Source organism: Megalopta genalis, chromosome 5 (assembly GCF_051020955.1).
Source record: "Megalopta genalis isolate 19385.01 chromosome 5, iyMegGena1_principal, whole genome shotgun sequence".
NCBI classification, from domain to species: domain Eukaryota; kingdom Metazoa; phylum Arthropoda; class Insecta; order Hymenoptera; family Halictidae; genus Megalopta; species Megalopta genalis.
This window is the reverse complement of record NC_135017.1, coordinates 14,997,379-15,024,922: the sequence shown is the minus strand read 5'-3', so window position 1 is coordinate 15,024,922 and position 27,544 is coordinate 14,997,379. Positions and strand designations below refer to the sequence as shown.

The 27,544-nt window shown below is 45.8% G+C and overlaps 4 protein-coding genes and 2 long non-coding RNA genes across 11 annotated transcripts; 3 read left to right on the top strand and 3 right to left on the bottom strand.

Annotated features, from left to right (window-relative positions):
• The first annotated feature begins 140 nt into the window (after positions 1 to 140).
• LOC117226789 (uncharacterized) lies at positions 141 to 5,579 on the top strand. Of its 2 annotated transcripts, none has more exons than XR_004491906.2 (6): positions 141 to 277; positions 887 to 1,018; positions 1,093 to 1,138; positions 1,284 to 1,417; positions 2,018 to 2,833; positions 2,921 to 5,579. It is a non-coding gene; the product is annotated as an uncharacterized LOC117226789 (long non-coding RNA). The 2 variants fall into 2 exon arrangements; XR_004491905.2 differs by having other exon boundaries at positions 176 to 800; positions 890 to 1,018.
• LOC117226781 (sorting nexin-13) lies at positions 5,089 to 11,332 on the bottom strand. 4 transcript variants are annotated; one of them, XM_033481453.2, is made up of 11 exons: positions 11,192 to 11,332; positions 10,900 to 11,098; positions 10,270 to 10,382; positions 10,086 to 10,185; positions 9,939 to 10,025; positions 9,727 to 9,851; positions 9,093 to 9,654; positions 7,407 to 8,939; positions 7,162 to 7,350; positions 6,877 to 7,091; positions 5,089 to 6,803 (listed from the first exon to the last, which is right to left on the bottom strand). In XM_033481453.2, exons 2-11 carry the CDS (start codon positions 10,927 to 10,929, stop codon positions 6,470 to 6,472), a joined length of 3,288 nt encoding a protein of 1,095 aa, XP_033337344.1. In that variant the 5' UTR covers positions 10,930 to 11,098; positions 11,192 to 11,332; the 3' UTR covers positions 5,089 to 6,469. The 4 variants fall into 4 exon arrangements, with proteins under 4 accessions (XP_033337344.1, XP_033337345.1, XP_033337348.1 ...); XM_033481454.2 differs by lacking the exon at positions 11,192 to 11,332 and having other exon boundaries at positions 10,900 to 11,101; XM_033481457.2 differs by lacking the exons at positions 10,900 to 11,098; positions 11,192 to 11,332 and adding an exon at positions 10,620 to 10,851.
• Positions 11,333 to 11,973: 641 nt separating this feature from the next.
• On the bottom strand, positions 11,974 to 14,595 carry LOC143259437 (uncharacterized). Its single transcript, XM_076521678.1, has 7 exons — positions 14,456 to 14,595; positions 13,982 to 14,095; positions 13,557 to 13,798; positions 13,114 to 13,491; positions 12,861 to 13,041; positions 12,559 to 12,774; positions 11,974 to 12,493 (listed from the first exon to the last, which is right to left on the bottom strand). Exons 1-7 carry the CDS (start codon positions 14,516 to 14,518, stop codon positions 12,254 to 12,256), a joined length of 1,434 nt encoding a protein of 477 aa, XP_076377793.1. The 5' UTR covers positions 14,519 to 14,595; the 3' UTR covers positions 11,974 to 12,253.
• A 46-nt stretch (positions 14,596 to 14,641) lies between these two features.
• Positions 14,642 to 16,999, top strand: LOC117226957 (uncharacterized). The gene is made up of 2 exons (XR_004491953.2): positions 14,642 to 14,732; positions 14,824 to 16,999. It is a non-coding gene; the product is annotated as an uncharacterized LOC117226957 (long non-coding RNA).
• On the bottom strand, positions 14,730 to 17,835 carry l(2)34Fd (nucleolar protein 10 lethal (2) 34Fd). The gene is made up of 10 exons (XM_076521676.1): positions 17,554 to 17,835; positions 17,292 to 17,337; positions 17,003 to 17,217; positions 16,788 to 16,924; positions 16,506 to 16,718; positions 16,208 to 16,436; positions 15,721 to 16,140; positions 15,143 to 15,657; positions 14,980 to 15,076; positions 14,730 to 14,904 (listed from the first exon to the last, which is right to left on the bottom strand). Exons 1-10 carry the CDS (start codon positions 17,617 to 17,619, stop codon positions 14,800 to 14,802), a joined length of 2,043 nt encoding a protein of 680 aa, XP_076377791.1. The 5' UTR covers positions 17,620 to 17,835; the 3' UTR covers positions 14,730 to 14,799.
• Positions 17,836 to 18,937: 1,102 nt separating this feature from the next.
• chic (profilin chickadee) lies at positions 18,938 to 26,719 on the top strand. Of its 2 annotated transcripts, none has more exons than XM_076521680.1 (3): positions 18,938 to 19,195; positions 22,774 to 23,043; positions 24,055 to 26,719. In XM_076521680.1, exons 1-2 carry the CDS (start codon positions 19,085 to 19,087, stop codon positions 23,041 to 23,043), a joined length of 381 nt encoding a protein of 126 aa, XP_076377795.1. In that variant the 5' UTR covers positions 18,938 to 19,084; the 3' UTR covers positions 24,055 to 26,719. The 2 variants fall into 2 exon arrangements, with proteins under 2 accessions (XP_076377795.1, XP_033337723.1); XM_033481832.2 differs by having other exon boundaries at positions 18,955 to 19,195; positions 23,981 to 26,719.
• Positions 26,720 to 27,544: the final 825 nt, after the last annotated feature.

Sequence of the window (27,544 nt, the reverse complement as noted above, 5' to 3'; positions counted from 1 at the left end):
TTGTACCACGTCGGACACCCGGCGCACATCCGTTGGACATCACTCGCGACCGGAAACCGCGTTATCCTCGGCAATTTGAACAGTTTCTCGTCGATAACGAAGAATGCAGGAGGATTATTAGGAGACACTTTGGAGGACACGATGGCCACAGAAGACAGCCGGGCCGGACGCTTTGTGTGTCGTAGGTGGGCCCAGACGGGCGAGCCAGACTGTCCCAGGAGCGCTCGGATGGCTTCCTATATGCAGGCAGCCTGTTCACTTGCCGTAAAGCAAAATGGTAACTTAATATTAGAGTTGAATATAAGTACCGGTAATCCCACACCAGAGTCCAAAGTAAGCCTACACCTACCCGCCGCGACGGCCTACCGGACGGCCAGCCATCCCTGGACCTCCGTTCCCCCTTACGAACGCCCTCGAGCGTAATAATACGACGGGATACTAGATATCGGTGGCTCTCTGTATTCTAGGTGCAAATTGCGACCACCTATGCTTAAGTCTCTTTCTCTCTCTCTCTCTCTCTCTCTCTCTCTCTCTCTCTCTCTCTCTCTCTCCCTCCCTCTCCTCTGCTTTACCGTCATCACCTCGCAGACCGTATCCGTCATTCTTCCTGTGCGTCCTGCGTCCTCCAGACCTGAGGACTCATGGTTTAACAAGGACCTATCTGTTCAACTGTAATCTTAACCCCTTGCCCTATAATCTCTCTCATAGATATCAATCGTTCAGACTGATTAGAACTTCCTTGCAACAATCTCCTACAAGAAAGAGTTCTGCATGGCACTGTGGGACAAGGGTTTAACAAGGTTCTGTAACATTAGTGACCACTACGGCTATCTACTTTGGTATATGGATCAGTGGAGATCGGTTTTCTATAATATGTGGACTTTAGCAGGTGGTCCAGCCTCTGGTCCACTTCTTGAATAATGAGTTCAAGCATTCTGCACTGAATTTTCAAGAGGCGAAGAAATGGAGAGAGAACACGTCGATGATGAACAATTGTCCCGAAGCATCGTTCTACTTGGTAAAACCCTCTCTATATATTTAATCCAGTCTTAGCCTTTGTACCCTCTGACTAAACCTCTTATCATCTTCCAGGTGCCTTTGGGTATCGAAGAGTTTTGCAGCAATATCGAGAAGCGAGGTAAGTATTGTTCCATGAACTCGATTACTCTAATGAAATACGATGTTTCTACGATTCTAGTCGCGACTTCGCACCTTGGTTCTCGCGGACGACGAAGTCGCAGAAACTCGATATCCGCGTCTTTTTCAACCTGTTTTCTTTCCAGGTAAAACGGGAGCAGAGCGCAAGCGGTGCTCCCCGAGGTGCAACGACCTTCGCGGACCAAGAAGAACTAGGATAAACCAGTCTAGTCTCTCTGCGTGACGCGACAAGAGACTCTCTTTGGTGGACGGTGGCGAAGTAAGCTAATCCGTCCGCGTGTATCATGTTTTTGAGTCCCTTTAAACGATACTGATACCTCTGTTGCCCTCGCGAGAAACGACGTTTCGCGGACGCGACGCACGCACCGGTGTCGATTTCGACGTTAGTCTCGCGACAGATGTTCCCAGAGGCTGCTGCCGCCGCCTGGGCTACTCCTTCTTACAAAGTCGTCAGAAATCGGTATCATTCTCCGAGCCCCGGAATACATTGTATTTCCCCGGTGAAATTGGCTTCCCGATGGGAAACGCAGCTGGAAATAGAGCAGCCGACCTAGACAGATGCTGTTTCCCCGGGCCAGACGCAGGTGTTTCCACCAATGACCTCGCATTTCCATCGGTCATCATCTACAACCGTTGTGCCCTTCCCGGACGGTTTCCCTTATTAGTGTGAACTCCGAACTAGAAAGAAAATTAGTAAAAGGGTAATCATACCCTATCGTTCCTACTGTATTATATTAGACTGCGGATCAAATTCCCATTTTTATACTTGACTTTATGTAAATATTTCTTATGATAACCGTGGAACGATCCACAGTCTAATTATATATTATTAGGTACTAATCGTGTTATTTATTTATAGGTGACAGTGAATCGTGGAAACTTGTGGAATTTTGCTACTTTCACTAAGGACCAGCGCGGTCTGCGTATGGGAGACATCACGAAGAGACCTGGAAGAGGAATAACCATCCTCCCGTAGAAGCAACGATCTCTTTTTCTTGCTACGTAGATCGGCTCGCCGCGTCACCCAGTATCGAATCGATCGGCAACGATCACGCGGCTCGATCGCGTCTCTCTCCTAGCTTCTATCCGCGTCCACGTTTCTTCATTTTAAGTCCCAGGCGTATCCTGTTTCAAAGCGAGACCCAGCTGACCGCAACCCGGCATCGTTTTCTCGTTTCGTCCGCTTGCGTTACGCACCGATCCGCGCGACCACGTCTACGGAAAAATCGGTTGATGTGCTCTCAATATGCTTCGAAAATTCCTGACCTGTGTGCTAGCCAGAAATGGCGGGTGCCCTGTTAGTATTCATATTTTGCGATTCATCAGATTTTCGAGAAAAGAATGAAATTGGTTAAAAAAAGTCAATTAGTTCTTTTTTCAACAACACTGGTCTCTGTGTTGAACACTCGGTTCTTTTTTTATTCCAGTGAATTATTATTTGCGTAATCAATTGATGAATAATCGACCTCGTTAAATAGTCTAACCATTACTGTTTATTTCAAGAACAAGAGAGAATCGTACAGATCCGGATTCAAGAGAGAGGGAGGGAGAGAGAGAGAGAGAACACGAATAGACGCGGACCGGTCCGCGTCGCGACGCCTAGTCTCGCGTTCCTAGCATCGAAATCCCCGGCGGCCGAACCCCACAAAACTACAGGATGATAACCAATTCCTATGTAATTATTTACTTATCAAATTATATACGCATTTACTTATCGATCTCCTTCATCACGGTTCACTATTGACGAAAGATATTTTTGCAGGGGTTCATCTCGTTGAAGAAAAGATTATCCTCGTAGGAATGTTACCTGTGCGTAACCATAAGAGCATTCCCCTGAAACACACATAGGGAAAGTGCTGCTCGACGATGCAACAAAGACAAGAACACTGCACCGATCGTTCATCATCAAATTTATCATCAACATCACCACCAGCAGCAGCAATAGTATCAGCATCATCACTGGATCTTCCTCCGAAAAGAGCGGCGCACTCGACGTCGCGACGCGTCGATTCGGATCCGCGGCGCGGGCAAAACGCTCGTTCAAATCCCGGCGACCAACCGTAGGGGTGGGTTTGCCCTCGGCGTGCGTGTTCCACTGACTATCTCGCGTTAATGTTTCCGTTTTTAACTCGTGAACTCGTCTCCGTTCTGCGTATACGAATTCGATCGTTCCGAACGTCGCGGCCGGCGAGTATAGATTCAAGTCGAAGGACGGCGAGAGAGAATCGGTCCGCGCCGCGCCGCGCATCGAATCGCATCGCATCGGTTTCCAACCGCATGGCACTTCGGACACGACTGATCGAGTGACCGAGGGGGTAGCATTGTAAGAATACCCCTCCAACGTGCGCTTGTATAGAATTACGTGTGTGCCCGCTCATCGCGCGCATAGAGCAGCACAACTCTCCGTCCCCCTCGGGTTCGCGCAAAAGGGAGAATCGAGGGGAGAGAAGAGTGGCTCTAACCTTCGCCTCTTCCCCTCTCTTTTTGTCGCCCCGTCTCATTCCCTCTGTTCACTTTTCTCTCTCCGTCTTCCCCCCGTTTCTCACCGTCTCCCGTCCCCCTTCGTCGCTCCTTTCACCGGGTCTCTACCCACCCCTAGCCTTCGTGTACCCCTACCCTTAGCCCTCTCTCGGTTCCCTGTTCCCCACAACGCGTCGCCTCGCGTCTCTGTAGCGTGCGTGAATCATGCATATCGATTTTCTTTCGTTTAGTACGCTGTTCGTTCGTTCGGCTCTCGCTCGTTCATTCTGCTCGGTAGTTGACGCCCGCCGACGATGTCCCCCCACAGAAAAGCCCGGGGGCCGGGCAGACGACGAACCCCTTTTTCAAAATGCGCACGCTTGGTACCCGAACTCACAGATTGCGTAGCCCGAACTCGGACCCGAGTTTTGCGTTCAAAAGGTTACTGTAACCCGCCATAATCACCAGGCGACCCAAGACACTAGTTACACACCAAATTAGGGAGTTCAGTTTCCTGGTTTCATAGTTCATATAACTCTTCCAGTTGAACGTTTAAAAAATATAGCTTCGAAGGATTAATTAGTGTGATGGTTTGCAAGTTTAGAGAGACAATATTCTAAGATAGCGAACCCCCAAGACGATTGAACATTCAGTTATCTTATGCGTGGTGCGGGGGCAAAGCATCGTCGAATTAATTCTGTTCAATCTGATCCAAAACGATCTTACCGAGCCGTTCGAAACTAGCCTCAATCGAAGAGCTCCAAAATGCTTGAATCTGCTCCGGCTTCCCCCTTCCGAAGCCCTCAGAAATCCCCGCCCCCATCAAACCCTCTCTTGTCGAGTTTGACGGCTTTTTGCTCCGGCAAAATATCTCCCCGTACGAGGCTCAGAACAGCGATGAGACGTGTGTGCTCTTGTACCCTCGTCCTCCGCCTCGCTTTGCCCCCTTCGCTTCTTTTTACTTAATGTCCCGTTCTCTCTCTCTCTCTCTCTCTCTCTCTCTCTCTCTCTCTCCTCCCCCCTAATCTTGCACCACTCTTCGGCCAACCACGGTAATAAACCCCTTTTGTTTTTGTCCGCTCTGTTCGTGTCCCCATGTCCCTTCTTCCTTGTTGTCCTGTGCCCCCCACCCCCACTTTTCGTTGCTTTTTATCGGTGGCGCGCGCGGTGCGTCCAACCAATTCGGAGCAATTATCGTTTTTTTCTCTGCTTTTTTTTTCTTTTTTTAAACGTTTCACCGCTGTTGGCCATTGGTGTGCAGCAAGTCTTGCAGCCCGGGCTCCGGTCGGCATTGGCCCCCCTGAAGAACTGGAGGACTTCCGCTCTTGTTCGCGGCCGAATGTATGTTCTTTATAATTCTTTCTTTTTCTCCGAAGCAAAAGGAACTATTGTCGACTCTAATTGTAAAGAAATGAATGACCAGAGGGGTCAGGGGAGCGGGGCAAAGTTATAACGGGAATAGACAATGGATTTTATAAACAATTGCTTTAATAAGTAAATGTGATAGATATGGCGCTTCAACACGATAGAAATAACTTTATGTACAATCCGTACATTTACAACAATTTTACACGGTCCGTTAGAGACAATGATAAATTAATTACATACGAGCTTGTGTGTGTATGTATATATGTATAGTATAGCTAGGCGTACACAGTTACGTATACATATATACATATGTATATTGAGATTCGTACAATGCTGCGAATAAATAAATAGTCGCCACGCGAGAATGGCACAAATGTATCCCGACGACGAATTAAGTATAGGATAAGTGTTGCCGCCTCCTAGCGCGTGTACATACAGCGAGGGATCGTCCCAGAAGTTAAATGATCAAGTACATTAGTGAAATGCGAATGGAATGCTTAGTTCTTAAAAAGATGTTCCCTACGAGGTAATCGCGAGAGGTCGTTTATCACGTTGTCCTACGTAATATCGAAAGAAATTATTTGGCCACTGAATTTATAGCTTGGCCCCGAGCGAACTTGAAACTTGTGGGAGAGGTGCTATCTAACATTGAACAATTTCAACGGACGCTTCCGTGAAGAACCGTTCGGTAGAATCAAGAAATCATCGACGCTAATTGTGTATATCAATGTCCACCTCGGTATCGTAGCTTGTGCACATATACTACGGACCTCAACTCCGCTCGGTAGCGCTATATTGCTTTCTTACTTATCATCGAATATACATGTTTTGCATGTAGAAATTATAGTAAGGTGTCGCCGCGAAAGTCTACAACTTTCATTTTGTTCCCAGTTAAATTATCGTGTTCTTCTTTCTGCTATATACGCCAGTATGTCAAAGTTATATCATAGCGATCTTTGACAATCGACAGAGGGAGAAAGAGAACACTGTACAGAGAGATATATTGTACATAGTATTTCCTGCCTATAAACACGATCCATCCCCCACTATTAATGGGACTTATGGCCTACGGTAGGCGGGACTCACTTCAGTCTAGCCAATGGCGAGACAGTGGGAACAAAACGGCGCCGCACTGTTCTCTATAATCGCGTTGCCAGTCTGGAGCGGTGTACTTATAAGGAGGTAACAATATGTACTTCGAACAAAGCTGCATAATTTACAAATCTTGTAGATATAAATTAACCTGTTAACCGGGAAAGACATGTAGGTACGTATGTGTGTATGCGGGTATGTTGTCAGATCTCCGAATCTTGTTGTTTATTATTTGCTATTGAATTGCTTGATCATTCGCCCGGTTAACGAGGTGAACAGGTGCGACGTGTATAGAAGTGTCTACCTTGAGATAGTTACGAGATTCTTTGACCGTAATAAGAGAATGTTCACGATGACGATCTCTATCCGTAAGAGTAGCTTATTCTCGACGTTAAGATTTCTTCGTGTGCACTCTGTTTTGCACCCTAGGCGAAACCGCGTACAGCTTCCGAAAAATATCTAGAAGATTGTTCTCTGGAAATAGCGTTTCGACGATCCCCTCCAGAAGCACGTACAACAGCCTTCTGTTCAGCACCGGTCGCTGAAACAATTCGAACACCCTTAGAAGACCGCGCCTAGTCGTCTCGCTACCTATGATATGTTTCAGCTCGTCGGATAAACAAGACAGCAGAGCGATCTTCGCGGCTACCCTGGTCCTATCCTTAGTCTCGGAGTCGCGGGGTGGTTTTTTCTCTGCCTTAACGCCGTTGGGCCAGAAGCTATTCCTACAAGAACACACAATGCAGTCATTAAACTATCCTCTAGAGTAGATCATTTTAACGCGACTACTCTGCTTACTTGAACAACTTCAAATACCCTGCGACTTTGGCTGGACTAGTTAACACGGAGACGTACTCCACTATCCGCCGATTCACTATGTCTCCAAACATAGTGCGAATGATCTGTCTCAGCAGAGTGACGATTCGTCGTCTGAGCCATTGATTTCTCACCTTCAGATCGAAGATCTCATCCATCAGCAGCAACATTATACGCAACGGAATATTGTCGTCGGTCTGGATAGCAAAATAGATGATTAACAGGGCAGTCTGCTTCTGGATAGTCACCTGATATTTCTTGTGGTACCTCTGTGTCGAGAACAGAGCCAACTTTGGTGCTCTCGTAGAAACCGCTAGGCTTTTTCGGGTTGCCAAAGAATTTACTGATGTTGTCCATTACACCGTCTACCGTATTCAACATGTTATCCGGCATGGTCTTTACTGCCTGGGTCACGGTCTTCATGGACGTCTTCAGAGGGTTCATCAGACTGTCTATCTGCATTAAAGAAATCATTGAGGGCTTTGCTTCATCTTCTGAAAATCAGTACCTACCGTTCGAGATATCTGACCGCCGGTCACCCCTTTATCGTAGTCCCCCTGCTCCAGGAAGTTCAACAACAGATTCTGAAGTCCCATGTGACCGTCGACTATCGCTGGCTTGGTCAACTGATGCAGCCAAGCGTTCAGCATCAGCATCCGTCTCTCGAGAACCGTCCTCTCCATATTGTGAAACGCTTTCTTCGCCGGGAAAGGTATCTTGGCTAGATCGTAGTACTTCTCCTTGATCTTCTGGTATAAGTCGTGGAAATCTGAGTACCTTCTGTAGATATGCCACTTCTCTTGGTACCCTGAATCGTAGCTCTTGGTCACAGCTACCGCGTAGATGCCATAAGTTTTCCCACGATCGTTCACGATTCCAGTTTCTATGATCCTGGCAGTGATTTCGAATCGACCTTGCTGCAGCTTCTTGATCGCGTTCCGATCGTAGGTGTTCTCATCGAGCTTAACAAATTGATCCGCGTTCGACTCGATGAAGAAGGTGAACAGATCCTTGTCCTCGGATTTCGGGGCTCTGACGCCGCTAATCTCCGCATCAACTTCATCCAGTGGTCTAGCCTCGTTCGCTTCCGCCATGCTGACCAAACTAGTCGTCGAACCAGATTTGCCGCCGCTGAAGTCAGTCTTCGTCTCTTCAGACTTGTACATCTCCGACATTTCGTCCAGGGTCTCCAGTTCGTTGTTCGTGCTCGACAAACTGATACTATCCAGAGACTTTGAATCCTCCTCCGAGGTTGGATCCTTCAACAAATCCAGCTCAGCGAGAAGCTTAACGTACGCCATCGACCTCTTGAAACCCGGTAGAAATCGATCCTCGTTCCTCAGCTTTTCGTAGCAGCAAAGCCTCAGCTCATCGAACCAGGTCTCCTTCACAAACTCTGTTCGAATTCTGTGCAACAGCATCTTCACCAACCCGTCTTCCAGCTGCAACTTCGGCGATGCTTTGTCGCTAAGGTATTGTTGATAGATCTTCGTAGCAGCCTCCTTCAGGTTCTCCAAGTCAATGTTCTTCCGTCTCGTTGCACCTGTGAAACTGGAACCCGCCTGTTGAGCTGCATGCAACTTCTGCAACTCTATGTCGGATATCTGCTGTTCGGCGGACACCCTCCAGCCGTAAATGTTCAAATAGAAATACAAGTATGATTCTGCGTTTATAGAAGTCATGTAGTCGATGAAATAACTCAACGCAATGTTGTTCTTCAGCAATTCGTCCAACGGCAGGTTCACCAGTTTCTGACCCGGCATTAGCAGTCTGTTCCACTCTGGTCTGGCACCGATCCCGTCGCTTTCCGCCTCCAAACCTTCTTGCATCCCGATGATTCTCGTCTCTAACAGTTTCTTCACGTATAGTAAACTATTCAGTTGCTGCTTCACCGATAAATTATCCTCCCCGCCAGAATCCTTCGATCGCAGATGAGCGATCTCTTTGCAGACTATGTTCTTCGTCGCCGTTAGCTCATCCAGGCTATCGGTCACTCTGATCACCGTTAAAAACACATCGCTCGGTAATCCTGCCTCTTTAACGCACTGGAGACAAATAGAATAAATATAAAACAAAACTCTGAAAACACCTTTATCTAGCTTATCATATAGCTTATATATTATATATAATATATAAGTTATATTATAGCTTATATAGCTTATCATAGCTTATCATTATCTAGCTTATCATATACTCACCAGCCATATACACGCCTGATTAATGTAATCAGGGTCAGAGAATAAATCCAAGAGTGGTCTAATAATCACGTTTACCAACAACTCTCTTAATATAAACCTGACGGTGAGACAATCAAAGTCACCCTTTGGTAATACCAAGTACAAGAGGATCTCGGATATCTCCCCCAGGAACTCCAACTCCTGGGTGGTGTTGGTGCTCACAAGGTCCCTACAAATTAAGTTCTTCTCCATCTGTACTTCCAGGTCAAAGAAGATCTTTTCAAGAGATTCATCCTCCTTCTCCTCATCGGTCTCTATCGGCTCCGTGAGGGACGATAAGTTTGGGATATAGAACTTAGACTGCGAATACCAGGACACGTCCGTCTCGCTTTTGTTCCTCCTGTGGGTTGGTGTTCTCTTCGGAGTCCCGCCCGACGTGCTGGAGCTCGCGCTACCTTTTTGTAGCTTCCTGGTTCGTACATGCTTCATCCTCGCCCTCGCCTGTCGGTACAACCTCACGTGAGAGGCTGCATCGTCGACGAGGCGAGTTGTTAAGTAAGGTATCCAGTCGACGCCTTTCACTCTGTATCCAAGCAAAGAGATTTTTAAAAGAACAGTTGGATACTTGCAATTCAACGTTGCCTGAGGTACACACCGATTGGCGATATTGATGGCTATCTTTTGAGCAGTGTCCCGGACAGAGCATATGAACTCCTCGTCGTCGGTGATTACGCTGTACCATGGTTTCACGTAATCTCTGATCACGAAATCTAATATTTCCTGTATAAAGGAAATTGCGAATCGCTAAGTTACTATGACACAAATAGAATGTAATGCTAATGATATTGTTCGCGATCGAGTATGTACTTGCAGGGAGTCGTCGATGATACGGCTACCGGTGATTCTTTTATCTAATGTTAAGTTCAACTTGTCCTTCGATAGTTCTAGGATATACTGCAACACGTAACAATGATTACACAAGGCACGACTTATCTATAGAGGGGATATTTTTACCTGCCGAAACTTTTCAGTCTTCTTGTTTAAATCTTCCCTTTCAGAGGCGATCACTTCGTCAAGGTTTGGGCCATAGGTTCTATATACGCATGTAACGATTCTATAATAACAAGTGCACGAATACATAGTAATTGAACAACTCCCAACACGAAGGTAACAGGCATGGATATATTTGATATCGTACCCTAAAATTAAGGCTAGCAGGCAAATGGACAGCTTAGCGATTATACCAATCCCGATCAGATATACAAGCAGAGCTGTCGCAACTCCAAGAAGTCCGTACAGTGGAACATTCATCTGTAAAAAAATTAAATGCATTTTAAATTAAGAAAAAGACAAAGACTAAATTAAGAATAAAATAGAATGGATCGAACACTCCTTTGTCAAGATACAACCACGGAGGAATACGTTACTGAAAAATTCGTATACGAGGTTCCTTATCGATCATAGTAAATCATGCGAATTTAATACTCCCGTGTTATCATCAAATAGGTGTTTCAGAATGAACAGCAACGTTTCATAGAACAAGAATACCCTTTAACGACTGTCACGATGACGTACGGGCCGAACACCGACGATGGCTGAAAACCGTCTTGGCAAACATCTTTCGCAACAGCAAAAAGAACAACAACTCGGCGTAAACGTGATAATCCGTGGTAATTAAACTGCGTAATTTTCGCACGTAAAATAAGTGCGTGCTCCAATTAGAATTTTGCGCACAATTTAGAGGATAGAAAGGAAAGTGTCAAAGTGCAATGCTGCGTACGTGTGCTGTCTGCTGCACAGATGTCAAAAATTGCATTCACACACCCACCTTTGAATTCTCGGACAAACAGCTGCGCATGTAGCTACACACATATTGCGAGTCTCGTGTACTACGGTTCGTCGACACGAGCTGGTCAGCTGAACGGCAACAGTTTATTTACATGTTTGCAGGGAATCATTAGTTCATCGAATAGGTCTGGCGACATGTCTGGTTGATTCCGTGTGTGGATGCTAGAGGCCGTCTCTCTCTTCTCGATTCATGAAAATTATTTTAGTAATGTCAAAACTTGAGCAAGGCAAAATTACTGTATCAAGGGGAACATAATCTTAGATAATTGTACCTGTGTCTGTAAACTTTGTTGAATATCTTTAAAATAAAAAAGTATTCTCTCTTTTCAAATTCGAATAATCCTTGCAGTTTTGTCAATAAGACAGACTGTATATTCCGACACTGTTATTACGCCATTCGTCGCAGCGGCAAAACGTTCAAACTGTTAACCGAATTACCGACAGGTCGATAAATGTCTTGAAGTTGACTGCCAGCGCCATCTGTCGGCAAATAGTAAGACTTCTTGGTCGGTATTTGGCTAACAGTTTGAGCGTTTTGCCGCTGCATTGGAGTGGCGCTATTCGGCTGTTTAGGAGCAGCAGAAAATTCGTGCCGGGACTTACTTGGCTTCTTATGCAAAATGCGGCACGAATCATTTGTTCCAAAATTCAATGTCAGACATAAAACTGAAAATAATTTGTAATTAATTAAACTAATGCAAAACCTAATCAAAAACTATCATTCCATGTTGCCAAAGATCCATTCTATATTTGTCAATAGCAAATATTTATAAATCTTTCCTGCTTAATGAGTTATCAATCATTTTTTCGAAGAATACATACTTCTTTCTCTGTCCGTAACATATAAAACAAGGAGGATGCGTCTGTGTAACAAGGACGGATACAGACGTGCTATCATGCTACGTTTCCGAAAAACGTTAATAACTAATTAATTCGACATTGAATCTATACAAAATTGAACTACTTTCTGAATCCAATTTATATATTCTCATGTTTTAATAAATGTACTTAATTTTTGGATTGTAGAAAATGAAAATATCTCAGACAACGTATATTCAAATTCATAAATTTTATTAAAAGTCTCTTCAAAGAGACTTGTTCTTACACTTTCCACATATTTTCTATCTCAAATATATGTAATCTTAAAATATTCTAGTATGAATATTCTTTCGACAATTTTTGTTTCATTTTATAATAACACAACTTCGCAGTTCGATACACTTGCTTAAAATACATACAATACATTGTAAAAGCTTGCTTCTAACAACATACACATTCGCAATACTTAAAATATTTAATAGAGGAAGAGAGAATGTGAGAGAACAATACTGAGATTAAAGAAATTGACATAGGCCTAATGTGAGGATTAAGATGCTGTTTATAGTTAATAATAGGCAAAGATATCGACCCGTGATCGGCACTCTAAAGAGTCTGGCACACATTTTCAGCGACGATGTGTACAGAAGCAGAGTATCTAAATCTTCGCCCGGTGTGCACTGATAAACGAAGGGTCGAATTCGCACTTCGTGTCCAATATTTTGAATGATTGAACAGGCAGTAGTCAAACGCGCTGCCTAGAAGAAAACATACCAATCGATTAACTGACCATTAGCTTTGTAAATATACCATTCACTCGTACCTGAATAAACGGAGCCAGCGATATTAAAATCCAAAGGAGAACATTGAGTATACTAATCCAAGTGACAGGATTATGTTGCGGGTTGCTGTTATCGTATCGAAGCAACCATATTATTCCTGCCGCGGCCCACGATAAATTTACAACTGTGTAAATGCACACGGCTGGGCCCAATTCGTCGTTGAAATATTTCAACAGTTTCTTGAACTCGCAAATTTCCTGTAAGGAAACTTCGATAAATTTTCAATTATTCAACAGCTGCGAATATAATCGCGCATAGGCGTCAGTAACTATTTCTAACGAACCCGCATCCAATCGATGGCGGGTAGAGTATGATGAAGCAGCTTGCCACGAAGAAAGTACAGATGCGCGATCAGAAGTTGTCCTTGTAAACAATAACTAGTTATAATTGTTCCCTGGACCATATCGTGCCACAGCGTGCACACGATTAAAAATATTTTCAGTGTTATGTTCACTTGATGCGGGCTGTGAAAAATAATTAGCACGTAATTATGCAAGTATGTTAAATATTAAAGTGTAAGAAGCCGCAAGAATTACCTGTGGTCCAACCACTGAAACACAATATTGCCCTGCGCCATTAAAATGTTTACCGTGATCAATGCGGTAATTATCCAAACGACGCTTAGCGCTATAAACAACCATAATATTCGAACGAGTCTCCTTTGGTTTCCACGATTTACAGGATTCGAGGAGAGAAGAAACGCTCTCTCCATCAAATTTTGAAGCTGTTCGTTTTCTCGGATACGAAACAGATACACGGTGTACAAGTAAGCTAACAAATGTAGTACACTGGGAACGAAATAGCTGAACGTAATGTTGCCGAAGCAATGGATTTCTTCTACTTGTTCCGCATCTGTGTCCGATGGTATCTCGAGTTCTAGCAGCGCGGTCTTGTAACAAAATCCACGGTCTCTTCTACAAGCGCAAATATATTTGATTAAAATGACATTATCAAAAGCAACGCGAGATTTACACGTTACCTGAAGCAGGCCATGTACTGTAAAATATATCCAATGCACATGAATATCGTGACTTGGAAAGTGTGAAGATTTACAAGAATACAATAACGCGAGCAACGATCCGAGTCGTCGGTACTTATTGGCCTCAAGCCCATCACTCCCAATAATCTCAGATACGGTCTCAGTATCTTGTGTTTGCAATAATGAAGTACCGCGGATGTACTCAGCATCTCGAAATCTGGCATCTCGGTGATTTCTCCCACCTACAATTTAGTCAAAGTTAGTCTCGCCACGCTTATTTATCCGAATACGTATTTATACGCTGCTTGAGTCAGTGGAAATATTATGTAAAAATTGCGATAACGAAATCAAAATGTAACGCACAGATTTAAGAGAGTACAATCCCAATTGTTTTTAACTTTACATGCCCATACACGTTTTCTTACTTCTGTGCTTTGTATTTGCAAGTCTGATAATCCAGATGGTGTAGATTCCTGAGTAATCTCCTCGTGATTCTGTTGAGGTGGATCCTTCCCATTTTTTGACTCATTGTTCGAACCCTGTAAAGAATAACACAATCCTTTAGCAAATAATTTTTCTTCGTTGATTCGGAGCTACCGCTTATTTTCGCGGTATCTCGAACAGTTAAGATTTTTCACGTTGCACTGAAAACCAATGTAGATGGTAAGCCATCGTGGAACCACCGAATTTTCAGAGCGATTCCAATGTGGCACTGATAGACCTTTGGAATCAAAATAAACAGTAACGGTCACTAATTGAAATTATCACGCGTTTCGCTGTATTTGTATACATCAATTAAGTATTCGTTATCGAGGTATCTGTAGTTACGCAATTAGTATTATCTAGGTGGTAAAAAGGGTGCGATGATCGATGAACAATTAAAATATCGTTAGACTCACCAATGTCATTTTTCCCGACAGCCGAGTACAATGCTTTTGAACTTGAAAAGAAAATATCGGCATCTTGTACGTGATTCACCCTAACGTATGAATTCAAATTATATCAGCCTTTTGAGATGACACTTCACCTCTGTCAAGATATACACATACATTGCTCCGAAACGAATTATTATATTTACGGTGAAAGTGGCTTCTAATACAGGATATTGGGGAAATAGGGGAGGTCGTTCTTCGTTTCATTTCCTATGCTACGAAGTGGACGAACAAAATAGAATTGGTTTGTAAAAATAATAGTTTACTGGATAAAACGAAGAATAAAAAACAAAAGATCGGTGTAATAAATATTAAAATCTCCTTCTCTTGTTCAGATTTCCAGCTGGTCTCAGAAGATGCTTGTGCCCTTTCTCGTGCCGTTTCACTTGGAGTTTCGCCCGTCCGGTTGGTTTTTTCTAAGAAAAAAATACGCATTCGTACAGGGAAGATAAGAAACACGTGATAAAGCCATATAATCAAGTGAACAATACCTTTTCTATACGGAAAGTCATTTCTCTGTTACCACGAGAACCAGAAAATTTAAAATCACGGAATTCTTGACCCCTCAGTCGGTCTCCCAGAGTGGCCCTACAAAAATACGAACATGAGAGACTCTTGTCTACCGTTGCTCTATTACGATTTGGGTAGACGTACTTGTTTCGCTTGTTTGCGATCGGCTTGGCGTCTTTAAACTGTACATGATCTTTAATTTCATAAAGTCGAGAACGATCCTCGGTAGTTTCATCATCGTTCCTGGCGTTTTCCTCGCTTTCTTCCTTTCTCCGTATCAATCGATAATTCTTTTTAACCTCTTTCACCCATTGTCTCTCGTCCTCCGAACTACTATCGTCGTGAATGAAACTTTCGTCTGAACTCTGTTGTAGATCATTCTCCGTTTCGAGTTCCATTTGCCTGTTCCTCGATTCTTCCTCGGCCAATTGAGCCTTCAGTTTCTTCGCTTTGGTCTTGTCAAGGCGAGAGATAACAGGATTCAATAGTGTATACTCTTCCGAATTTGTATCCACTTGGAAGTCGGGATTGCTGAACAATGCTTTAAAACGATCGTCCTTCAAAATGTTGGACGCGTTGTTCTTCTTCTTCTTTGCATTCGCCTCGTCGTCCATTAGCTTCAGAGCAAGATCTTTGTTCACGCTCGGCATCTTTTGAATCTGCGAACAGATAACAATGGTAAATGTGGTATAAGGTGGAACAATAGAACATGCCAATAGTACCTGTACTCTGCTGCCACAAGTTTCCTGTATTTTTTGTTGAATTCTTCGCTTCTTGTATTCCTCGAACTCGAAAGGTTTCATTACGTCTCTGGCTTTCTTGTACAGTCGAATATCGATAAAGTAGCCGTGCATATAGGCCCGGAGCAAATTGGTACCCTTCAAGTGCAACAATCCCAGCTCGTCCAATTCTTTCTCGGTAACAAATTTGTAGTCGTCATAGATAGTCTCGTAATTCAATTCTTCCATCTCCTCTGTCAGATTGTCCAAGAAGCTACACCAGTAAGGAGCTGGTCCAAGCGATGGGATATAATACGTCTGCATTTTTGGATCTTCGTTAGCAAGCAAAAGCATCCCAGTTTTCGGCACCACGCACATATCGTTGAAATCGTGTTTCCCCTCGATCGATGTGTATAATTTACCCTAAGTATGGAGAAGTTCAAATTCTAGTTTCTTTTATCTGCTCTATCGTTAAGCATCATCTACTTACGCTATTTTTTTCCCATATTTTCACAATCGAATTGTCCATAGAATAAACCAGATCCATTGTCTGATGAAATTCTATGTTCTTGATCGGTAAGCCGTACATGTGATCCTTGGTTAAAAACGGCCTATTCGAGCGAATATCATACAATAATACCTGCCCAGAGGAAGTACCTACACCTAAAGTTAATCCACCTTGAAACTTCAAGCTGGTAATTGCAGATACAGTCTGCAGTCTATAAAACAATGGAACAAAATATTTTACATGTAGCCGTAATTTGCTAGCCAATTATAAACTGTCTTACCTATTGTCTTGCTCGAGACAGTACAGAGCACAATCCAAGGTGGCTACTTTGCTTTTTGTTCTTGGATCCCATGCCTCGATCAATCCCTCTTGAGTTCCGACAAGAACAAGTTGATGTACCGGATTTATTTCACATTTATTTATGGACGGCGCACTTGTAGAGAAGGACTGTAGAAATTGTCCTCTCTCCAGATTTATTCGATAAATGTCCGAACTGCGGCAAAATGTACATTAGCAAGAGGAAGTACATTACTACATTAGTAAAAGAAAACAAAACACAAACCTGTCTCCAACGACGAAAAGATCGCACAGAGGATAATGGTATTTCATGTCTCTTCCAAACCTTGGTATCCTCAGCTTATAATACTTGCCGTGAGCGACATGGAACTCTATAGTTCGATCGCATTGCAGAAACACCATCTGAAATGTACAATGTAGAGTTGTAAGCGTTGTTACGGCTATAGAAAAGAAAATATATGGTAAAACAAACACGAATACCTTACTATAATCGTCTGAAAGTATATCGAAAGCTACAACCTCCGAATCGAAACATCTCTCGAATTTTAAAGATAAATTTTGTACGTCGAAGCATTTCACGCGTGGCTTATATATTCCTGTTGCCAAAATGTATTGTCCATCTTTCGTTACGTTGATGCATGTACTGACTCCGGGCATATCGAAATCCTGGATAAGCTCGATGCGTCGTCGTATATCTGCCGAAATATTGATTTATTGAAATCATTCGTAAATCCCGTAGAGAGATGCGTTGTCCAGCGAGATTACTTACCGACATTTTTCTTTAACAGTTGTCGCCTTTTCCGTTCGGTTAACCACTGTCGGGGTAATAAAAAGCGACAAGAATTAGAGGAAAAACTCTTTGGAAAAATCGAAGCGATAATAATAATAACAATAATAATACTAATAGTAATAATAATAGTAATAGTAATAATAATAATAATAATAATAATAATAATAATAATAATAATAATAATAATAATAATAATAATAATAATAATAATAGGAAAGAAACGTGATAGATAAAGGTTTACCTCCGGAAGAGACTTCCCAGCGCTCAGGTTATAGATTTTCACATTGTTTGGGCAGGAGACCTGCATCGTGATCAAGAATGTGATTTCTAGTACGGATCACTTTAAAGCGACTGTTAATAAGAGAGCACTATCGTAATATGAATATAACATAATACGCATAATGGAACACTATCGCGATATGAATATAATATAATACGTATAATGGAACACCATCGTAACAAGAAACAGTTTACATGCGTTGCGATTCGCACGTGTTTCTATTGTACACATTAGAGAATTTTTGTCCCTATCGGCAGACGCGTCGTCGTATATAAATTCGTAAACACGAAAGTCACTAGAAAAAACGTTTTCTAGTTTTCTAGAAAACGTTATCTAGAAAAAAATTCTAATGCATTTCGGCAACTCGTGGCTTAGAGTTGCAAATGTATTTAATCGCTTAAAAATAAATAGCTTATTATTCAGGCAAAAATATGCGCATATACAAATATGCAGTACATTTGGGGCGATGATGTAGCATTTTTAAAGTCGACCGAATGGAAAAGTAAAGAATATAGGGGTGTTGAAGAGTGATAGAAATGGAAGCAAAAAGAGAAAGATAAAACAACAAAAGAAATCGAGGCTGAATTGCATTTGTACATTGTGTATTCTATTGTACGAAATTGCAAAAAGAAATCTTATAGAAAGGAAACTCTGATGTTTCTCCAAGAATCAATTTTTAATGCGACAGTAAGATCATCTTAAATATTACCCTAGAACATTGCGAGCCTGCTGCGCACGCGCGTCCAAGTTCGAATACTATGAACATAGCTTCATAGCTACTTGCGCGATCTATTACAAACTCCACAAACGACCTAATATCTTCACGAAATAGGTATAATACTTATTTCTTAGCGTAAGCGATGCGAAAATGAAATAATATTTCCCGTATATATTATCGAGCAACGCTGTCTATCACACTACAATTCAAATATTGCCTCGTTCGTCGATGTTTCCAATTTCCTCCACGCAGTTACTTCGTCTTTTCTCCGCCAGATGGCCGGTGCAAGGAACGAACAATTATCGTCCTCCGACGGAGACAGCTACATTTTGTTATAGATATGATATTTTGGGATAACGAGAATCAAAGATTCCGGCAGGAGTTTCGTTCCTGCGAGGATCCTGTTCTCGCTTTCGGCATACAGCCAGGACGATGCGAATTCGAAGGATGGAAAGAAAACGTCGCGGAGGTTGGCAGTACTGATTGGTAGTCAATTACCGAGCGCTGGCATCGAAAGTGGGGGGACGCGATCGCTGGCAGTGGCAGCGGCAGCGGCACTGGTTACCGGGGTTTTCAGGGGGGCAGAGAGAGCGAAACTTGGGTCGCAGAGGGGCCAAGAGGGGCTGCGAATAACCACGAAGGGATAAGGAGGGGTAAAAGAGAAGTGTGACCGGCGTTGAACGCATATAGGTAGTCGTGAGAGGAGTCAGTCGGTGACGGGTTGTGTCTCTAGTGCTGTAGTGAACAGTTGAGTCGAATCGCTTGTGTTCAAAAATGAGCTGGCAGGATTACGTTGACAAGCAGCTGCTCGCGTCTAGGTGTGTTACCCAAGCTGCGATCGCGGGACACGATGGCAATCTTTGGGCGAAGTCCGAAGGTTTTGAAGTGAGTAACCGCTCTCTCTCTCTGGACCCGCTAACGCTTCGGAGGCTTATTGCGGCCTATCGCGATTATTATTGCTATTATCGCGTTGCCGTCATCGTCGTCATCGTAGTTATCGTAGTTGTGGTGGTGGTGATGGTGGATGGTGGTGGTCGTCGTGGTTATCGCCGTATCCAGGAATAAAAGGAACACAGTAGCAAGTCGGAATAATCGTAGAGGAAAAGTCTAAACGCATCCTAGTCGTTTCAAGTCTCTCTCGCCACCTCTGGCCGTCCCTGGTTCTTTGTTGTTCGCTGTGGACCGGCGAACACCGCCGTGAAACATTTCTTTTCGTCGGGAATATACATGTGCACACACGCATTTCCATGTACATACGTACCGTGTACGGACACGGGCACGGACATGGACACGGATCCGTGGACGCGCGCGCGTGTGTGTGTGTGTGTATGTGTGGCAGATCTTCGTACACCGAAAAATATCGGTTGATATTTCGAATCTCGTTCGAGAATAGGCGAAAAGAGTCGTCGCTCCGTGTAATCGGAACGCGTGGAACGAAAATGCAGTTGCGGATTAGCGGGGATCGAGAAATGGTTTTTCGCACGAGGCCACGAAAAGGACAAGCACGGCCGGTTAAATCGTGAAAAAAAAAATGGTGCCACGTAGCCATTCGCGCGTCCCGATTTTCCCGAAACACCGATAAAATCGTCGGATTCGCGGCGAGAAACGGTTACGGGGATCGGAAAGCTCCCGGAAAGTTCCGCGTGTTGAACCTGAACCGGCGCACGATTCTGCCTCGTGCTGCCCTAAGCCGGCTAGACACGTAAATGCGAAGCATCGGAAAGGCTAAACGGGCAGATATATTTTTGACTCGACACCGGCAACGAGCCGACCGGCCGCGACGGCTTCTCTCGATCGGAAATTCTTCGGCGAAATTCTCTTCGCCGCCCAGATGTGTTCGCTAAGGAGCGGAGCAGGCCAGGCCGGACCGGACCGGACCGGACCGGACCAGCTCTTTCGTAGAAATTCTGCAGGCTCGATCGTGAAAACTTTTCGACCGGTATCACCGTGCACGTCTCTCGAAAAATCCTCGGAACCGACTGATTTTCCCGCGAGCAGAACCGTCCGGGGGCGAAATTGGGTGTGGCAATACCGGCCGCAGAAAATTTTGTCTAGCCGAAGTTGAACGGTTTTGGACAAAGTTTAACATGGCTGCCTGCCGGGCACGTTGTCGCTCGTATTGCTTGTGCTGCAGGAAATGGTGGCTCCTCTCTCTGGCCTTTTCCACCGCGTTTGTATAATTCGCCGGTGCGTTTCTCAGGGCTGTGCTCCCTCCGTACGGGGAATATATATTATATTGGTAAATCCGTTTGCTACAATATTGCCGAGTATCGCCCGAGGACGATGACTCATTTCTTCGGCAGAGCGTTTTCCGTTATCGAAAGGGACGCGCAAAGACGCCTACGTACGCGCGTACGTAGGCTACGGCAGCAGGACGTGCATTTTTCGATCGTCAGGTTCGATTCTTTCTGCGAAAAAGCTCGCTGAACCACGACATATACGGCGCACACAGGAAAAAATACCGCATACGCGTATAGTACATGCTACGTTGCCGATAACATGCCTGAGCTTCCCCGAAACCGGACGATCCTCGGCGGGGCTTTTCGGCCCTGATAATATACCAATCGAATTTTGTTTCGTCACTTGGTTTTCGCCGATCGGTGTACAGGCAATGTCGTTTAAAATTGCAAAACCGACACTTCCAGAAAGGTTCGGCGCGACCGGCGCGCCGTCCGTGCCCGTCGCCGCAAGCTTCCGCGAAACGTGTCCTGCCGAGTCGGTATATACTTGGGGGTCGGTAAAAATGTATGGAGAAACGTAACGATCGAACGTGTACCGATTACAAGATTCTCGACGGAATCGAAGGCGATCCTCGCGAAATTGATTAACAATTAATAATTCCAAAAATCGCTGCGCATGGATTTCCTTAAAAAAACAACAACAAGAAAACACGGCGACTCGTTCGGAAAGCCTGTGTTCAGAGATATCGCGTCGATTATTCTCGAGGATCGATCGAAACGTGTTTCGTCTGCAAAAATAACGGAATCGACGAATCGAAAAGCTCGCGAATTCGTCGGCGAACGATACTCCGTGTCGCGCGAACGCTTTCCTTTCTGTTCGCGAATGCCAAAATGGCGAAGCCGGCCGGCTGGCCGTCACGGCCCTCCCATCTGTTTCTCGCGACAATGCCGGCCGGCTGGCAGCCTCGTGTGACGAGAAAATCGGGAGCAAGGGTTAGAGAGACGCGTTAACGCGGTTCGTTCGGATCGGTTCTGTCCCGAGTCCGAGAGCTTGATATTCCGAGCGCGCCGCACGCGGAATAGGCGAAGAGGGGCTCGCAAACGATTAGCTGGCCGCGGCAAAGGCCGGCTGATTCATCGTCGCGTTCGTCGTTGGCTAGTCAGGGCCGTTTTCAAAGCGGACTTCTCTGTCACGGCTCTCGCGCGTATACTTTGAAATTAGAGTGAGTCAGGGCTTCTGGCTCTCGGCCTTCGGCAACCGAAATTGGCGTTTCCCAGTAATATCGCTCGGTTTTCAACCGCGAAACGTTATCCGTCTCTTTTTCCCGGCTGTACAAAATTCCTCGGAATTCCGACCGCCAGGCAACGCTCCCGGTCTTTTTTCGTTTGTCCTTGGTGCGACCGACGCCTCCTCGCGCCCCTCGCGACCCACAGCCCGGCGTGCACCGGCGCAAAGAGGGTCGCGGTCCTCCTAGGCGCGACTCTCGCGAAAAACGCGAGTTTCTTGGAAACTTTTCTATCGGATTTCACGGAACGCGGCCGCCCGCTTTATCGGATTTATACGCCGCGTTTGGGAACATCGAGCCGGGCTGAGAAATTATTCCGCACGGAACGCGACCGTGTGGCCTGTGTTTGTCGAAAGGCGACACCGCCTCTTACGCTGCGAGTCCCGAGCAATAGGAGCGGTCGGATTCAGGTGTCCTCTTTCGAGAAACAGATAACGCGTGCACAGCCTCGGTTCGCCGGCCGGTTCCCGTCGGTTTTCTTTCTTTTTCCTTAACACGTTGAATGCCACGGGGGTCACCGGTGACCGGCGACCGGCGCTTAACTTGGCGGTGACGCCATCGGGGCCACCGGTGACCGGCGCGCCCAAATTGATAGAATTATATATAATTTCAAACAAACGTCAATATCTAAAATTTTGTGTTATTACCATCGTCGATTCAAACAGCGACCACTGTCGCAATTAACATGTCAAACATGGTTATACACTGTAACTTATCTGTTGCAGATAATATTTCAACATTATATGTATCGCATAAAAGAAAATTCATCGTGGCGCCACGGACAATTTCTGTAAAACCGGCGTGGCGTTCAACGTGTTAAGAAAGAAAAGCTAATTTCTTTCGATTTCCCAATTCACGACGAACGGCCCGAGACGGGCGCATTCTCGACTTAGCGATATCGTCGCGAAATGTTTCTCCTGTAGCTGACCTTGTAGCCTTCTTTATCGTGATAATGAACGAGGGAAAACTCTCGCGGTTGCGCGCGATGTGTCCGCAGGTGAGTAAAGAGGAGCTGGCGAAATTGGTCCAGGGATTCGACGAGCAGGACATTCTGACGTCGTCAGGCGTTACCTTGGCCGGCAACAGGTACATTTATCTGTCGGGCACGGATCGGGTGATAAGGGCAAAACTCGGCAAGGTCGGCGTCCACTGCATGAAGACGTCGCAAGCCGTGGTCGTCTCCCTCTACGAAGACCCCATACAGCCACAGCAAGCCGCGTCGGTCGTCGAAAAGCTCGGCGACTACCTCATGGCCTGCGGCTATTAGGTTGGTATACTTATAAACGCGGACGCGAATTCGAATGCAAACACGAACGCGAACGCGATTCCACGCACCGTCCCGCGATAACGAGAGCGATACGGGAGACCGTTTCTTCTTTCTCTGTCCATCCGGGCTGCGATCGAAACTGCTAGAGTCGTAGAGCCATCGGCGTGCGTATTCCTTATCGCTTTGCCGAGTGCCGCGTGAATCATTCGCGCTAGTAATATCGGTTGCTCCTTGCTCGGTATCGCCGAGCCGATGACTAATCTGCTGCCGGCACGGCAGCATAACCGAATCATCGATTCAATCTTTACGCGCTCCGAGCGTTTAACCTTTTAACTTGCACCACGATTTTTCGGCAAAATTGTGCAGTAGCCGCTGCACCGAGACCAGCGTGGACCTCGAACATTGAATCGACGAAAATCCGTTTACACGGTGCTATTTTTAGCTTAGCTCGTAGCTTTGTTGCGAGCTAATGTTACGACTGCTCTTGTAGGAAACGCTTGTACCAATCTCTTAGTCCAAGCGTACCTGTGACAGAAGTTGCCATAAAAGGTCTGAATCTGAAAAGGTCTGAAAATAATAGGACTTGTCAGTTGCATTTAGGATTCGCTAGATTTGTACTCGCAACTTTTCTCAAAAAAAGGAGACGAACTTAGCGAACTAAGAAATTCAATCGTTTTCTGTAAGAGAGTCCCCACTTTAACCCTTTGACCGGCGTTGCCCAACGATCTCGGTAGTACGAAAGTCTTAAATGAAAAATCGCGAAATCCGTGTGCACGAAATATCGAACCCGTGGACGATGTAATCCGGAGGAGAATGAAATATAAATCGGGGTCACCGGTGACCCCGGGCGTGTACCGGTTAAAAGGGTTAAACTCGCGGCCGGTTTAGAAGACATTGTCCGGTGATGCACGTCGTCTGTCGGCGCTTTCTGTTTCAGTAACCTCTGGGACCCAACACACAAAATATCTAATATTAATATTAAACGATACGATCGATTATTTTACTGAACAGCGAATGGAATGCGTCATGCCGCACGAGTCGCGCCGGAACTGCCGCAAGCTTGCCGCGCAACACTCCGTGAGAAGCAACAACAGCAGCAACAACAACAGCAACAGCAAGAAACAAGCACCCTCGACAAACTGCAGAACAGCAATAACCCGGTTAGACCAGCAGCTACGGTTTCGACGGATGACACCTTGAGTCGTCGTTCTCTCCTTTCCGATTCGACGCGATTACTCAGGAAGAAAACGCGTGCAAGATCCACGAGCGATTCGGATCGGTGTGTCCGACACTTCGCCGCGACCCTGCGACCATGATCGTCGCGATCCCGCGACCACGATCGTCGCGCCCCGTTCTCTTTCCTACGTTTCCCGTTCCGCCTGGCGACGACGGGAGGATCGGCGAGCCGCTTTCTCCGGCCAATAGTCGGCGATGGAAAGCGAAAGCGGGACGAGGAGGACGAGGAGAACCGAGGGAGGAGGGCCGGGGGAAAAGAGGAGGCCGAAAGGAAAAGGATCGCCGGCGATAACGGGAACGGAGGAAACCGAATCGCGATTGAACGCGGTCACGCGCGCCCGCACAAAATACACGCGAGACCAACCGAACGACACGCGCGCACACACACAGACACACACATGCGCGCGCGCACCTACACACATATACATGCATACAGGTATACACACAGAGAGGCATACAACATATAGGCACGTACGAAACAGGTACACACCGACCCACGCACGCACACGCACACGCACACGCGCGCGACAAAGAAGGCGAGAGAGAAGGAGGCTGTAACGCGGTGTAACGAGGCAGAGAAACGGTAGCGTCGTTGTTTTTCTATGTTCTTTTTCTTGTCTTTTTACACGGGCGAACGTTGGGGCTCATCGACCGACTACACGTACGAAACAAAAAAAAAAAATACGCGGATCACACACGCAAGCAAGCATGCATTAAACGTAAGACATAACAATAATAAGTAATAAACTATTGCGTTAGGTTTACAGTTTTTCTTTTTTTTTGTAGCGAACGGATGGATGCGACAGAGAGAGAGAGAGAGAGAGAGATTGAGAAAGAGAGAGAATGAATGGGAGCAAGGAAGAGCGAGAGAACAGCCGATTGAGGGAGGAAGAGAGAGAGTCAGGGTTCGATAAAGGGCGCAAGTGTAGAGAGAGAGAGAGAGAGAGAGAGAGAGAGAGAGAGAGAGAGAGAGAGAGAGATATGCGTATGTTTGAGAGCGCGATTGCGGGGGAGGCAGAAGATCGAGTGAAAATTGCGGGAAAATCGCGAGAAGATTCTACAGAGGCGTTCTAAGAACCGAGAGAGGTACAGGGAGAGGAAAGGGTTGGTGCGAGAGAGAGAGAGAGAGCGAGCGAGAGAGAGAGAGGGAGAGGAGTCGGTGTTGTTCGGAGAAGTGTGCGAGAGTGCGCGGTAGAGATACACTAAACGCCGACGACATAGAGGCACGACGATTAACGAGGCAGGCGAGCGTGCGGCAGCGGGTGAAACGGCACGGATTGGCCGCAGTCCTGGCCGCCTCCCCCCGAACCCCCCAACCCCCAAAATCGATATGGTCCTTTTAGCTATTTACTGTCTTTATTACTGCTATATGTAAGAGGAATAAAAAAGAACGGCGAACAATGTGTCATAATGGCTGAGACTTTTATCGATAAAATAGAGAAAGAAAGAAAGAAAGCAGAGACGATGAAGAAGAAGAAGAAAGCGGGAAGGGCGTGATAATAGGAGCGATGAAAGAGAGAGAGAGAGAGAGAGCGAGAGAGAGAGAGAGAGAGTCGAGAATGCTATGCATATACGTATATGACGAATATACGATACACATCCGTGCGTTCGTGTATACTTGAATGATTCGCGTGTGCGTGCGTGTACGTGTGCGTGTGCGGTGCGTGTGCACAGGCCGACAATATGTATGTAACCCGCGTTCGAAAACGAAAGGAGAAAATAAGAGTGGTCGGAGAAAATCGCGCGAAGCGTTTTCGCGAACGCTTTCCCACGGTTTTTATCTTCCCCCGGCGCGATAACGCGGTGTCGTCGTCGTCGTCCCGATTGCGCGGCGATCGATTCGAAATTCTACGGGGAGCAAGAAACGGTGTGTGGTGGCGAGTGCAGATTCGGAGCGGTCTCGTGCAGCTTCGATCATCTCTGTACGCAACAACATCGAGAGAGAGAGGGAGAGAGAGAGAGAGAGAGAAAGAGAGAGACACGTTTCACGGTTGCACGCGCACGATGCAACACACACGCAGACACGCGGCCAGCGCGTATACACGTACACACGCTCTGCTATACCGGCATACCGACACACACACACATTGACATACGTACATAGGAATACAGTGACACGAACAGGATATACAGAAGAGGTACGGATAGGAATACGGAGGAGGCCACGTGCGCTCGCATACGTGCCGTGACACGTACATACACACACAGAGAGACACACATACACACACACATAGAGAGAGAGAGAGAGAGACAGGAACAGATACACGCAGAACACGACACGATCCCGCTACCACTTATTATTACTGTAATACTACTGCTACTACTATTACTATAACTGGTTGGCCGTTGATTCGTCTGATGCCGGCCGGCAAACCTAAACTACTATGTAACGATTTTTATGGATAAAAGAAAGGAATAAACATTGACATAATAATTGTAATCGAAGGTGACTAATCATCGCACGCGTCATCTCATCCAAGTTACTCCGCATCATTCTCGCTTTTTAGGTGTCTACTTACTCCGTTCACGAGCTTCGTAACCGTTGTCTACCGTGCTCGTCGCGTGCTTGCTTCCTTTCTTCGGGAACCAGCGATCTCCCACGCCGCCGTTCCCCCGTCGTTTAGGTGTGCGAAAACAAAATTTATCGCGCGCGCGATTCTGCGTCGCCGTCGCCGCAGACTCGGGACGCGTCTAATCTGAACGGGAGAGCCAGCTCCCTCGGGAAAAACAAGCACCGACCGTGTATTTTCGCACGCCTAACCGTGTCCGGCCGACCCTGAAAAACAAGGACAAAAAGGAGAACCGGCGGATAATTTGGGAAACCGTCGAATTTTCAGGCACAGCTTCTCGGCCCTCGGTCGAAGAACCCTCTCTCGAGCGCGCGAGAAAGAGACGACAGCGAACGTCTCCCACGCCGAGAACAACCGCGGCGGAGGAACTTGCTTGCCCTCTGATCGTCGAACGATCGTTAAAGATGCACGGGTACGCTTAAGGGTTGTGTAGTAATCGATGGACGAGGTTGCGAGAGGTTGCGGCGAGGAAACTCTGTCCGGGGGTCGACAGGGGAAAAGCGAGAGCTGCGCCGGCAAATCAAAAGGAAAACGAGTGAATGCGCGACCGAGTGAGAAAGAAAGAAAGAAAGAAAGAGAGTGAGACGGAACAGATGCGGCCGGGGTTAGGGGGGATGGACAGCATATTTGCGTCGGTTGAAATAATTCGATGTAACATTGTAAGTGATCGTGAATAGAAGAATTTCATTTCGAAG

Excerpts from the sequence above, each read along its gene's own strand:
- LOC117226781 (XM_033481453.2), bottom strand. The coding sequence starts at position 10,929 with ATGCGCAGCTGTTTGTCCGAGAATTCAAAG. Across the intron at positions 8,940-9,092 it reads ATCAGGCGTGTATATGGCTG|TGCGTTAAAGAGGCAGGATT; the intron begins GTGAGTATATGA and ends ATTTGTCTCCAG. Across the intron at positions 6,804-6,876 it reads GGGTATTTGAAGTTGTTCAA|GAATAGCTTCTGGCCCAACG; the intron begins GTAAGCAGAGTA and ends GTGTTCTTGTAG.
- chic (XM_076521680.1), top strand. The coding sequence starts at position 19,085 with ATGAGCTGGCAGGATTACGTTGACAAGCAGCTGCTCGCGTCTAGGTGT. Across the intron at positions 19,196-22,773 it reads CGAAGTCCGAAGGTTTTGAA|GTGAGTAAAGAGGAGCTGGC; the intron begins GTGAGTAACCGC and ends ATGTGTCCGCAG.
- LOC143259437 (XM_076521678.1), bottom strand. The coding sequence starts at position 14,518 with ATGCCGATATTTTCTTTTCAAGTTCAAAAGCATTGTACTCGGCTGTCG. Across the intron at positions 13,799-13,981 it reads TGCAAATACAAAGCACAGAA|GTGGGAGAAATCACCGAGAT; the intron begins GTAAGAAAACGT and ends ACTAAATTGTAG. Across the intron at positions 12,775-12,860 it reads CCGCCATCGATTGGATGCGG|GAAATTTGCGAGTTCAAGAA; the intron begins GTTCGTTAGAAA and ends GTTTCCTTACAG.